Genomic DNA, 14545 nt, shown 5'->3' with positions numbered 1-14545 from the left:
TTCAGCATACAACAGTTTTGCCCTTTGTATTAATCGAGATGAGAACAACACATCATCAGTATCCCAGCAGGAGCTGTGGACTGGCTGCAGTGTGCACCTTCGCTGTTGGCTATATTTTATGGTAAGGACTATACACACTGTGTTTTCATATCGTATTGGGGGTTTTGTACTGCTAAATTTGGGCACATATTTCATTATGGATATAATCGCTAACAGATTCACGCTGCATGCCTCGTTTGGTCCAAGACCTGGGCTTTGTCTGGTTTCCCCAGATGCTTGTATTTTTAGAAAGTATATGCCAAACCTCACACAACAGGAATTTGTTGAACAATCCCATGTAAGCAGTGGTCTTTCCAAGGGTACATTTTTCAAGCTTTTTTTAAGCTAAATGTTTTTCTTGGACCTTAGTTTTATTGCTTAGGGTTTTTGTTCTATCAAATAAAGTTGAGAATAGGCAAATGATTTCCTGTATCACTATTTAAGTGGCAACAGAAAAGATAGAATATTTTCTTCTTTACTACTTCATAAATTCTTTCTGTAAAATTGATTACAGAGTAAGCCAGTAATCCAAACACTCTGAAGTTTGTTTTAAAAAATGCAAATGTTTGTGAAAAATTAAACTAAAACAGAAATAACCTTTCCTATACAACATTAAATTAAGTCTTTGGGCAGTTTCTATAAAAACACCTGACTTAAGGGACAGAATTAATTTACTTTGGTCATTCTAGCGTTTTATTTTTCGTGAAACCTTTTATTTACAATGCTTCTTTGATACCATCTATCCTTTATCCTTTCTGCAAACATTTCATGACAACATGTTCACTTCTCATATGATTTCTTCTCACCTCACAACACCCTTCCCTCAGCTAAGGGGGTATTTTCCAAAATTTTGGATAATACTGCTTTTTCCACCAGTCAAGTGAGATGAAACTAATGAGAGGCACACAGGCTCAAGGCAGTACTGTCGTACTGCTTCAACAATGCAGCTTACCCCTTCGGTCCAATGAAACAGAGGCCATTACTCATACACAGCCACGCACACTGAGTGATCATAAAATGCTAGTAATCCAGCTGAAGTGGGATGTTTTGTCCCAGGACAACAGTCACATTCTGCCATTTGCTTTTTATAAACATACATATTCTTCTTAAAAAGGAGTAATATTTGTAATTGTAACATAAGGACAGCCTCATGCAAAAAGGCACGTAGTGATTCCTTCAGGAGAAAGTAGTTCGGGGGGTTTTTTACCCCATATATAATAATACGTAACTGTGATACTTCACAACCTTCCTCTGAAGGGTACCTGGAGACAGGCTGGCAGAGTTACTGTACCTGTGATCTGACCTCCTATGGCAAATCCTTCTTTTCTCAAAATGATCTGAGTAGACAGATGCATTAGTATTCAATAGGAACAGCAAATTGAAACAGTCCAGTTCTGCAAGTGAAATAAGATGAGATGTTTTAAGAATCTGTTACAGTATCAGTGTGATACTCCTATGGCATGATCCTGCCTACTACAGTGCATCTGCATCCTACAGCTGCAAGTGCAAGGTAAAAGGAAATTGTAGGACAAGTGAAGCAGGGGAAGAATATTCTGTATTAAGAAATTAACTACTAAGCAGGTACTCAATTACAGCCTGTGATCATCTCCCTTCGCTGATTTATTGGTTTTGTCTGCATGTACATTATTTCCAAACTGGATTGGGCTAATCTCAAGTGGACTCACCTTCTTCCAAGTTGTGATTTCTCTAAAGATGGTCTGAGACATTTGTTTGTTCAGCCTAAAGGTCATCTTGCTAAATTTTGCACTTGTAGCCCATTTCTCTGGCTACTTCTGTGAAAGAAGGCCTTTGTGGAAGACTGGAGGCAGACACAAGCTACACTGTGCCATCATCTGCAAGTTCTGCATGTCTTCAGCCTGCAAGTGTTATTGAAGTTATCAGTACAGTGTATCTCAAGTTCACAGGTTGGAAAAATCTATCAGAAAGTATGAAAAGTGAGCGTTTTCTCATCCTTCTCACTCAGAGCATGCCTGCCTTTCATAGATGAAGTCCACTATCTTCCTGCTGCTAAGTGACCACATTGAAGTAAAGACCTTAATCACTCAGTGGGTTTCGAATTACTTATGTCAAATTTACTGCCCTTGGTGTACCATTTAGACACCTCAAGGGTAGCACAGTGCATCAAAATGAGACCTGCAAATGACCTAGTTACATATAGCCTGGTGGAATTTCCTTCCTTTGTACCTTTGGTTGTCCATGGGTCCCCTGCTGGGGCTCAGTTCTTGGTTTATGTTTTTTTGCTCAGAAGTTAGGGATCTGCTGCTTCAGAATTTGTCCTTCTCCTACAGCGTTTTTTCCTCACCAGAAGTGTTTTCACTGCACCTCTCTCAGTATAAAGTGGAGACAGTTGCTAATCAGATGTTCTCTGTGTTTTGCCCTTGTATTTTGAACTCTCTCTCCACCTGAGCTGAAACCTTCAACCCGTGCTACATGATTTATGTATCGCATCTCACTTTGTACTGTAAAGGAGCATACAGGAAGATATTGATTAGGTTTGATTCTGTTAATGCATTTTTTTCAACTCCACGTAGAGGAGAGCTTCTGTTATAAAAGAGAAAACAGGCAAACAATTCTGATAGAATTGCTGAAGTTGGAAGAACATAGCTGAAAAACTTGATAGCCCCTGAGCATTATCCAGAGACGTTATCTGAGAAACTTCCTTTCCTGAAGAGTAAAACTTTTTTTTTTTTTTTTTTTGCATTCTCTCCCTTCAGTCAGAGAGCATTTGAGTAGGCACACTTAGCTCATGTGCTCTCTGTGAGGGGGAGCTCTCCCTTGCTCTTAAGGAACTGTGCTCAGGCAGAGCGTTCGCAGATTTGCATTGCCTGTTGCAGACCATACATGGACTTTCAGGATCAAGGCCATGGGCTAAGATGGGGAAGGCCAGTTAGTTTTATTTAGTATGGCTTGAAAAGGTCACAAGTTGTATTGAATTGTTAAATCTAGACAGTGCTAAGAAAGCCCAAGAGCTTGCCAGTACTACTAGAAAATACTGCCGATGGGTGTATGGAGTTGGTTGTCAAGGAACAGAAAAGAGCCAGAAATGTGTTGCTCCCTGTAATAAGAATGACCTCATGGTAAGTAATATCAGAGTCTAATAGGTCCCTAAAATAAACTGAGACAAATACGTTTATTTTAGTTGGTTTTCTTGTTCCCTCTGCATTAGAGTGCTTGAGGATGCCAAAAAAACAGACCCTAAGAACCTGACTCCACTGTTCTAGCCATGCTGGGCTACGTGTTTGGGAGCAAAAGACTTGATGCTGCTCTCTTGCTGCTATCTCAAATCCACTAGGAACTGCCTCCACATGTGCCAAGCTCGGACTTGCTTCATTCTTTCATTCTTTGATAAATCTAATTAAAGAGCTTAGGCACCTTTAAGCTTTCATTTCAAAATAAAGTTTCTCCTGAGGTGACTTTAGGAGAGTTCTGTAGATTTGCTGAGGGAGGCGTTTAGGCAGGGTAATTTGCTGAATTCTTCTTGAATGAATTTAAGAAAGGAATGTCCACTGAGAATGTGGAATGCATTTGAGATGGATGCCGTCAGCCTTGCCGTAGGATTTCCACTAGCAATTCTCTATAGAAGGAGAGGAAGATCAGAAGGAGTGGATGCTGGCAAAGGGATAAGGGATAACTGCTAGGACAAACCTTGACATTGAGAAGAGAGGGGTGGAGAGGCAGGGCGTGAAACTTGGTGGGAATTGGCAGCCATATTGATAAAGAAGGGCAAGACTGAGAAACCAGAAGGATTTCTGAGGTTGCTGGTGCCGATGGAGCCAGAGAGACACAGCACAGCTGTGCTAGGGTGTGCTGAGGGTCTGTATGTGGGGGGTGTCATGAATGCATTTGGAAGTGATCACTGGGGACAGAAGTTCGATAGAGAACAGAGGAATCAGTGGTTGGAATAAAAACAAGGGAAAAGTCCTTAAGGCAAGTAAAAGAGATGAACCATGGGTTTGAAGAGAAATGGGTGAGGAGATGTGCAGCTCACAGGTCAGCAGCTTGAAAGCAGAAATCATGCAAATGAGTAGGAACAACTGGGAGGGGGAGAGAGAGACAGGCTTTGAAATCGGAGTGGAAGGCTGATGGAGAGGTGGGTGATAGATGAGACAATGCAGAGGAGGAGAAAAGAGTTGCAGCCAGAGCTACTCAGAACAGGAAAGAGTAGGAAGAAGTAGAAGCAGCAGAAATAGGCCAAGAGAAGATTAGCGTCCCCTGTACCTGACCCAGAAGGAGGGTGGGAGAGCAGAAGTGCTTTCAGCAAGAGAAGGCTGCCTGGATCCTCAGCCTGTTAGGTCTGACATAGCCATTATGGACTGTTACATTCTGGCTCTCCTCCACCTCCACATCCTCAAATGTTTCAGTCAAAGCAACAGTACAATCACAGATGACATGCATGGATAATACATTCTCACTTGCTTATGCAGCTCCTTAAAATATAGCTCAAGAAGGCATAGCAACTATCACTAAATTTAAAATGAAATATTATTTATCGAAATAGATCACTTGCAAAGATGACAATACCTTGCAGCAAATCATGAATCTGTGGAGTTTTCGTCTTTCTAGCTACCTGTACATAAACACAAATTTTTGCTCAAGTTTTTTTCATCTCAGAGGATGACCACAGTCATGCTGGGTATGTTTTGCATGTGACATTATTTGCAGCTGCAGTTTTCCAGGACTTGTCTTCTTCTGAAGGCATAACTACTCCATACCAGTAGCACAGTCCTATGACCCACGTACTGTCCAGCACCAGCCAGCTCAATGGAGAAGAATCCAGTGTAAGAAACTGGGTCAAGAGGGGGTGATTGCTGGTTTTTCCTAACTGATGTCTGTTTATCGAAGTTATTTTCAGGTCTTTAAAATTTCTAAAGAATGTACATTCATAGTGTAGGTGACTTAGGCCTGGCTGGCTGGTGTCATAAGAAGCCCAGAATCTTAATGTGGCTGAGATCTTAGTAATTCTGATTAGATGCAGAACAAGTTGTCCTATGTTTGTGGGGCAGGGGAGAACAATCATAAAGATTTATGAAATGTGTCTCACATCAGTCAGTATTAGAAACCAAAAGTAGAACAGATTTAGTGTGGGTCATTGTGCTCCTGCCTCTGAAAGCACAAGGTTGGTCCCTACTCTATAACCACAAATGATGTGTTCATTCAAGTTTTGAGTGACTCAGCTGCTATAAGCCTGTCATCTCCTTTGGGAGACATTCCACAATTTAATAGTTCTGGGTAAAGTTCTCACCTTTTGTGGAAAACAAAAAGAGTGATGCTAGGGTAGATCATGAAATAAAAGCACAGCAAATACCCATGTTCTGTTGTTTGGTAAAGAGTAACGCAATGGGAACTGGCCTAGGATTTGTTTGGGAGCAAAGATTCAGCCTTCCTTTCTGCCAGTCACTGGAAACACGAACAGCACAGAAGATGTGGGAAAGGATTTGCTGCTGGAAGAAGTAACCAGAAGGGAACTGCCATAGTAGGTCAGAGCAGTCATGTATCCAGGCTGTAGGTGTAGCCAATGTCAGATGCTTCAGGAGAAGATTTAGCAGGCCATTTTGGAGTAACCAGCCTGTAAGTTTTCTTCCAAAACCTATATCAAAAAGCAGATGATTGGATCCTTCAGTCCTGGTGGTTTATATACCTCGTACTCTTTGAACTTAAACATACTGTACACATTCTTATTGCTTATACAGTCTCCTGATTTCAGAAGCTTGCTAGAGTTGCATGATACGGCCCAAAGAAGAGGAGTGGACTAAGAACAGTGGACTATGTAGACTTCCAAAATTGTACACTTCAAAACTTTTTTGAGTATCTTCATTTCAGTGATGTATCACAGAAAGATAAAGCATTCCAGAGGTTAATTAGGTATCATTCAGAATGATATTTCCATTATCAGATTTTAATTTCTGGTCTCTGAGTTCTGTTGAGGTGCCTCTTCTGTTATGAGAATGAGCCCTGGGACCTCTTCAGCCATTTTATGACATGCATTGTTGTTCTGTGTCCTCTCATTCACTGCTCTTGAAACATTACACAGCCCCTCATCTAATAGTTTCTGTTTCCAGAACACAGCACTGATTGTTGTTTGGCTGTGGACTTCACTGAAGAGCTCAGCTGGGGCAGGAAATGAGCGGAGACTTTCGGAGTTCAGCCCACAACGTACTGCCAGACTGTGATGCCTGTGCAAGTACGTTCAAACTCCTGTAGCTGAGGGCAGCCATCACGAAGGAACAACCATTTTCTGCAGCATGCCTCCCACTGCAAAATCCTTCGGGTGTTATGGTGATCTGCCATGATGTCCACGTGTCGATCTTGCTTCTACCAGGACTAAATTTCACACATGCTGTTGTAACAGCTGCGTTATTCAAAGCAACAGGTAGAGCACATATAAACCACAAGGCTCCGAAAATTTTTTGTAGTTACTTTTCCTCATTAACAAAAGGTCTATGGCCAAAGAATAAATGTACATGTATCTTTTCTGCATAGTTTTCATTTACTCCTGATTAATTTGATAGGAGAGACATGCAACATCTACTGTACACTAGAAGTGAAAAACAGCTACAAAGTCAAATTTTTGACAGATTTGTTAAAAAGAAGCAATATTGTGTGTTTTAAAATAGCTTTTTCTGATTTCTACACCAGCTGGTTGAAAATTTCCCAAAATCACTGCTTCTTTTAACAGACATTTTAATTTGAATACAATGTGCGAATATTTCCGTTCCTTCTTTTCTTACCAGTTATAACAAATGGCTAGATGAGCTCGATGATGTGCAACACATTCATCTTTGAAAAGACACAGTTATGTCTATATGGACTGCCATGGAACCAAAACACAGGGAGGTTCAAGATAATTTTAACTTCTGAAAAGTAGCCGGTCCAGTTTTAGCTTAAACTTTTTCTCCTCAGTTTATTTTTGTCTAAATGACCTATTTTTTATACCTGTTCAATAACAGAGTCTTAAATTGGATCTAGATTTGCACTCCTAAGTAAATCTTAATGCATGCTCCCCTGTGCTTGTCTAATAATGAGGTTAGACAGGAACAATGACTACTAGAATTGCAATGTTGAAGGCATTCATTAACATCAGTAATCAGCAATCTTGTGTGGAAGCTTTATGCCTGCGTTGATCAGACCTTTATTGTGCAGCATCAAGATAGCTTGTATTCAAGCAGGAACCTAAGAAAGGCCATCAGGTGAGGTTTCCATGGCAGCAGCCATCCCTTTGTTGTTCCCGTTTGTGGTATAGACAATGCAGGAATAGCCAGTGTGTCACTGCTCAGCAGAGAGAAGGCTAACATTACTCCATCCCAAAGTAGTGAGCGGTGTGGTACAGCTCGTTTTAAGAAAGATCAGGGTGGCTGCTCAGGTGGTTTGTGACCATTGTTTCCCAAATGGCACTCGGTGCCTCTTGTGCTCAAAAGTGAGTTCCTGCGGTGTGACTGCACCAGGGGCAGGCGTATGACAGCTACGATGAACTCAGGAGCAGTGTCACCAAGCCATGAGTGGTCTCCTGCGCTGGGCGGCAGAGAACGGAGTGCCTGAGCTGTACTCAAAGACTCTGAACTAACCCGAGATCACCGACATTTGGGAGCTCATCGGTGACTCATTGGTTGGATTGAGAAAATATTTCCTCTTTCCAGCATAAATGCATTCTAGTAAATGCTTCTTCTGCTTGGTTCATGAAGTTGGCTGGGTAGGTGCAGTTTAGAATGTCCCTTGAAAAGTCCCTCTTAAAGGTGTTTTATAGTGCTGGGCAGTTTTATCACACCACAGAAAATAAGTGGAAAAGAAGCACTGGCTTTTTTCCAAGTTTTTTCCTTGGAGCTTGTTTTTCACAGAATGATCATAAAACACAGGCAAATGAAACTGGAAAAGGTTAGGCAATAACAGACACTCCCTGCTAAGCCAGCCCAGGAGTGGAGATCCTCCCATTACCTTCTACCCAACTGCCCCATCTTTGTATTTTATCAAGAGGAGCATGGTATCCCCGGTTACCATGGGTTACACAGGAATCCTTTATTTTTTTCACAGATACCTCTGTCTTGTCAGGTTAATTCTGGAACAGAAGACTGTTGTGAAAAATAAATGTAAAGTACAGAGATCATTTTCCATATGTGAACTCATTTGGAGAAAGGGGTTTTAATTTGCATTTAGATCATGCAGATTAATTTACTGACACATGTAAATTCCTACATGAAGTGTCCAACTGTTAAGGGTTTGGCTGCAATAAAAGCTTTTCTAAGGAGGAGGGAAGCTATGACAACCATGTACATTTTCCAGGGTGTTAGAGAATCATTAAACAGAGATTCTGTATTCTCTGTGCGACAGGCATTTATGATCACAGTTTTGGGTGGACTTCTGTGTCTCTGTCCTTCAGGAACCTATGACTGTTGATCTAGTGATTGGAAGTCTTTCTTAAACAAACAGAAGTCTCAGAGAGGTAGAGATTTACATTCTGGAAGAGAGCCCAGCCGTTCTCAGGCCCCAGCATCTCTCCACTGAGCACTTGTCCCGGTTAGCCTCTGTGATGTTTGCTCGGTTGTTTGGCAGCGTTTGCCTTTTTTAGCTTTCACCTACTGGAATGTATGGACGTGCTCTGCTCCCTCTGACTTCACCACTCACCACGTCAGTTCCCAACGCAAAAGCTGTCCTTCAGAGGGTACAGGTGTCCACGGCAGTCACACACAGTGAAACCACGTACCTGGAAGGCTTCTTCAGGCTGCCCTGATTTAAAGATGACACCCTGTCTCTTGAGTTAGTGTACCAACAATCTCCACTGTAACTGAACACTAAAAATCTCTGTGTCACCAGCAAACTACCATCATTCCTTTTCCTTTACTGTATATTGAGCGTGGAGCTGGGCAGAATTTCACTGATGAGGTGGGGGTTTTGATTGTTTGGGGTTTGTTTTAAATGTTTATCCTACCTGGAGAAAAATTGTTAGATCCCAAATGATACCAGGTAATGGAAAGAAAAGGAGGAGAAATCTAAAATACAGGTGCAGAAGAAATTATTCTTTCAAAATGAAGCTGAACCATATGTTCATGTGAACAAACTCTGAAACTGATGCACTTGCCAGGTGTAGCGAGGAGAGCAGCAGAAACACACAAATGTGTACAAAATGAAAGAACACTACAGAAAGCAGAGAGTTGGGCTGTGTAGGAGAGCCTGGAGAACCCTAACTGCTCTTTGGGTAAAGAACCTGCTTGGAACGGAGATGGCTGCACAAAACAGTGGTGTGTATTCCTCGTAAATACAAATGCAGCAAGGAAATACCCGTCTACATCAGAACACAAAAACTGGCCAACTGCTCATATTACATTTAAAACAAAGCAGGAAGAATGTGGGAAATCAGTCATAGTTTCATCGTTTGTGATGCCTGGCCTGGGTAGATGTCATCCAGGTCCTCCAGTTCCATTGAAGCTTGCAGTCCTTTTAAATAATTGCTTTTCAGGTTACAGTAGCAAAGCCTATAGCCCAAGCTACTTCTGAAAAACAGGGCTGTAAGAGTCAATACTTGTTATTTTTGTTTTGTTTCAGGGTGTGCTGGATTCACCATGTTACAGGAGTGTGGGTGTACCCACTTCTTGAGCACCTCAGCCCAGGCGTCAAAATAATCTTTTTTGCAGCTGTTACTGTAATAATTAACATATTCTACTTGGTGGGAGAGGTCCTGAACAACTACATCTGGGATACCCAAAAATGTGAGTATTGTTTTAGGAATATTAACTCATTAACACTGTCAGGACTAGAGTCTGCTCCCCTGAAAGTTGGGAATGGTTTTAAGCTGGCTAAAACTCAGGGGAATGACAGAAGTTCCGCTGAAACGTCTTGCCTGCTTGCTCTTAAAAGCAGCCAGATGAACAGAATGGCTGCTGGGAAGCATGATGAGCTATGAATATGTATTCTTTTTTATAACTTCCAATACTGATTTAAGAGCTATTGGCAATTACCTGAGAGGATTACAACCACTTATTAGCTGACGAACCCATTAAAGGTAGCTAGAATAAAGTATCATTCTGTAGGAATGCTGTTAATGGTACACTTAGAAATAAAATATATTCTTTCAGTATTTTCAGATATAAGTTGTTTTCTGCTTATACATTTACTCAAGGAAAATTAATACCTTCATGTCAGTAAAATAATAGGAATGAAAGATCGCCTTAGTGCCGGGTAAACATAACTGTGCAGACTCTACATCATCTACCCTACCTAGGCCATCCGTTGCTGAGTAGAGGAAAAGTGAAAATAAGACAAACACAAGATTAAAAGTAGGTCCCTTTAATCTATGAAAGACATTTTTCATTTATCAAGTTGCCTGAAATAAGCAAACAATATTCATGTTCGCTGCAGTGGCAAATCACAACTGGACTGAAATCCATGCTCCGTGGGAATTCTGTCATTGCATGCATTGGGCCCGTAACACATTGGGCCCGTACGAACAGCCTGTATCCCCTTCTGGGAAACTTAGTGTGCACTGGTTGATACACCATCAATTCACATGCTAGTTTATTGCACGCACAAATTCTTTTAGCAAGTCCTCCAGTACTAGGTAGAGCCTAACGCCAGAAGCTCAAAGCAGTTTTACTTGCCGTTTGCTCATATTAGCACTCAGGTATAAAGCATCTTTCTTTTTTTTTCCTCTGGAACCAGCAATCATTGGTCACAGTGTTCAAGTCTGGTTTTCAGTCCTCAGTCTGATGCCACATTCACATCTATTTAACTTATTTAATTTAATTCAGGAAAAAAGTTTCTTAAAAAGGCAGCCACAAGGAATAATTTCGCTTGACCTAAGTCCTGTATGAAGAACTGTATGTGGTGAAGAATCACATGTTCTTACTGAGTTCATGAATAAGTAAATGGTGGTAAATCCGTCACTATTCCACAGTATTCATACCAAAATCCCTGGTTCTTGTGGCCCTCCACCCTAGAGGAGCTAACGTCAATCAGGTCATTCTTCCAACCTCTTCCAAGGTTTGGTGAATGGCCTTACTATCCTCTCCATCATTTCCTTGATTTGGTTAAAGAATATTGATCCAAAGTCCTTTGTGGCTCAAACCAGAAAGCCATGAGTCACCTGGCAGTTTGCTGTGCTTGAAACACTTTGCATAAACCTAACCTGAAACGTATGGCAGGCACACCACAATCAGCAGAGATGTTAAATAATGCCAGTCTGTCACTGTGCAAGACTTGGGAAAATACTATTAGAAAACTGTACATTTAAAAGGGGCTTTTGAGCCGTAAGATCGCAAATCAAAGCAGTCTGCCATGAGAAGACTTCAGGGGTGAGAAGGGTTGTTTTGGGTTTTGAGTTTTTTCCTTTTCCTCTGGAGATATATTAAATAAAACCTCACTACTGACAAAATGATTTGCAGTTAGTTTTTCCAAGTTAAACCACAAACATGGTAGGCAAGGAAAAATTTGCCCTTTGTACAAGCCAGTGTCTGTCCACAGTTTTGAGGGTATCTGCATTTCTGCCAAACTATTTGATGCATCTGCAGTAGAGTGCTTCAGAAGACAGGAAAGAGGCTCTTCTAAAAGGCAAATAAAACAGCTCATTTAAAACTATTGGAAAAGTTCCTTCCAGCAGAAAGCAGAAGACTCAGGATTGGCTCTGGAGAAGCCTTGTAAACCCACTGTAATCTTTTGGACCCAGCCTCTTGTTTTGGTTGTTAAACCTTCAGCTGTGGCTCTTCCATTACGTTGGTTTGCCAGCATCAGCCAGGACCGTTGTGCTTGGGCCGCCAGCAATGCGCAGACCCATTTGTTTCCGTGTTGCTTCTTTCAGCAAGAAAGCTCTGTAGCTGTACTTTTTAACTGCAGGTGGGTCTTCTTGTTTCCCATATTGATATTAATTAACTATGGTTTTAAAGTGACTTTTGGTGTATGTACCATCTGTGCGTGTATTGCATTAGCAGGTGATCCTACTTGTGACTGGATTTTCCTCTCAGAATTCTCAAACATTGCTTCTCTTTTGCCTTCAGTCCTCAGAAGTCTTTCTTTTCCAGCATGCAGCAGGCCCGAAAACCTCCAAAAGAAATATTTGTATTTGAGATGTCTGGCAGAGAGGGCTTAGTCAGAAGAACAATACTTGTGTCAGATACCAATAGCAATTCATTGTCCAGGAACAGGCATATGAAATAGCTGAATGTTTTCATTGCCAGAAAAAACACAATCTGCTGCCCGGCCCAGACTTTGCTCAGCATAGAAAAGAGACAAGTCCTGCAGCAAGGATAAGCTTTTTGAGAAGCTCTATACTCAGCCCTCCTGGCATTACTGAAGGACGTGGCTGCTACAAGAAGAGAGGCGCCCTGTCAAGAGTAATTGACTCTTCATTCTTGTACTCTCAAAAAAGGGAGATGTACTTGCAAATATTTAAAAATCCGATGTTGAAATGGAGGGGGCCTTAAAGCTATTGAATTCTGAAACATATTTTTTAAAACTTCCTTTCAAATAAAGTCAGCTGCTTCACTTCAGCTATAATAACATCTACTTTAATTTGCTTGTAGGTAAGCAGAGGAGGTGAGGGAACTAACTGTTCCCAGACCCCTGCAGCCGTCAAAGGCTGAGCGTGCAGCAGGGGGTTAGGCTGGTTTGAAAATGGTCCAGAGGGAGGGAGGATTGTGCGGTTCATTACTGGACAACCACTGCCATCAGGTGTGCAGATACTCTTTTCCTTCACAGCAGGTGAGTTAACATGTGAGAGCATGGGAGCAAGTAGGGAAGAAACAGGAGCAATAAAGGGAAAGAAAGATTAATGCATTGGAAGAACCTCTCTAAGTAAACTCTTCATTTTTATTCATTGAGAGATTGTTAAAAGCTGTTCTCCATACGTTTTCAGGTATTGAAGAAGGAAAAGAAAAGCCAAAATTGGACTGAACAACAGAGGCAACATGGAGGATTGTTTCTGGCTGCATGGAAGATTTCTCATCCCCAACAGAGGTTGGCGTGGAGAGGAATCTTTTGGAAAGGGGGAAGCTAAATGGGCCCTCTGCTCAGTGCAAGGATATTTTGGGGTTTTATATGGAGGGAAAATGATTTTAGTTAAGAATAATGATGTTTCAATCTGCATTCCTATTTCTTCATGCTTGCATGTGACATACATATATAAGATGTATATTTATCTCCACGGCACTCTCAATGAGCATTTCTTGCATCAAATAAGTCATTAAACCATTAAATCATTAAAACTTTTCCACCAAGAACAATGAGTCCATCCTCTGTATTGTTTGAGAAAAGCCTAATCAGATAGATCTAATATGGAGAAACAAAACAATCCTATATATTTCAAAGTACAGTGTGAAAATACAATAGAAGTTAATTGCATGAATGTATCTGAAGAAGAATTCAATCTGACTGAAATATTAATGTAACACTATGTAACAGCTGCCTTAAATCAGTGATGTTAACAATTTTATCGGTCCAGTAAATCCTTATTTGCAGTGTTAGACTACCTAAATACGATGCAACTTTTCTTAAACAGACCTAAATAAAGATCAAATTATCCCTCTGTTTCTGTTTCTTCATGCTAATTCTTGAAATTCCAAATGGATTGATGACATTTGAATAATACATTTTCAGGTTTTCCAGCATCAACTGTAGATGATATTTCTACATGAGGATTTTTCTTCTTGTTTTCCTAGTACAAGACCTGATCCTGCATTTTCAAGTTATAAGTTCTCAGTAGATGGGCTGAGCCACTAGTGTTGTACCAGAGAACATTTAAGTCTTACTTCAGGAAGGCACGTAAGCAAATATTTAAAGTTAAACAGTTGCCTGTTTGTATTAGGAATTCAGTTGCAAAATACTAGTGATCATTTAAACTTGACAAGATTCTGTTTAGTTATCAGACAATCAAGAAAGAACTCTAGTAGGCAGAAAAATTGTCTAGAATTTAAAAAAAAGTGAAAGGAATACTTTTCAGCAAAAATTTTTTTATAAAAAAGTAACTTTAAGATCCAAATCTCTTGGTATTCACATCACACATTTATTCATTAGCATATTTAGATGTATTTATTTTAACACATACAAAGTACTTCAAAGATGCATGATGTTAACGTGTGATTTTTATTAAAGGGATTTCTGCAGAGTTTTAATATTACTTAATCATGTTTCTGCTCTGGAACAGTTCTGGAGGAACCTGGTCTCATGCAACTCATGACATGCCTCCACAGTATTTTTTTAAATGTACATGTATTTATGTACACACTAATGTACATGTACTTATGTACAAAGTAAAAAGTACAAAGTAAAAATTAAGGCTTCTGTGATTATATTGTCTTTGTGACTGTCTGCCTGTCCTCAATAATTTTTAACTTGTTGATCAGAATTGCAAAGATTTCAAAGCTAGGCAAGTTACTAGAAAGTTCATGGAAATAAGTTGCCAGATAAAGAAGGAGGACCTCCTCTGATGGTCCCACAGAGGGAGAGGACAGGACACACAAAACCAGCAGAATTTGGAGGCAAATTAGCTGTAGCCGTGTGGCCTTGT

At 40.6% G+C, this 14545-nt stretch overlaps 1 protein-coding gene across 2 annotated transcripts in view; it reads left to right on the top strand.

Moving 5' to 3' along the window:
- The window catches only part of AIG1 (androgen induced 1), a 127987-nt gene extending 114421 nt beyond the window's left edge, over positions 1-13566 (top strand). For both annotated transcript variants that reach the window (XR_013928578.1, XM_080390087.1), the window contains 3 exons: positions 6-121; positions 9595-9758; positions 12896-13566. Coding sequence is in view for 1 of the 2 variants with exons in the window: in XM_080390087.1 (XP_080246213.1) it covers positions 6-121; positions 9595-9758; positions 12896-12933 (318 nt within the window). In the remaining variant the exon portion in view is untranslated. The remainder of the gene's footprint in view (positions 1-5; positions 122-9594; positions 9759-12895) is intronic.
- Positions 13567-14545: the final 979 nt, after the last annotated feature.

This window comes from Falco punctatus (assembly GCF_963210335.1).
Source record: "Falco punctatus genome assembly, chromosome: 5".
Classification (NCBI taxonomy): domain Eukaryota; kingdom Metazoa; phylum Chordata; class Aves; order Falconiformes; family Falconidae; genus Falco; species Falco punctatus.
This window is presented reverse-complemented; position numbering and strand designations above follow the sequence as displayed.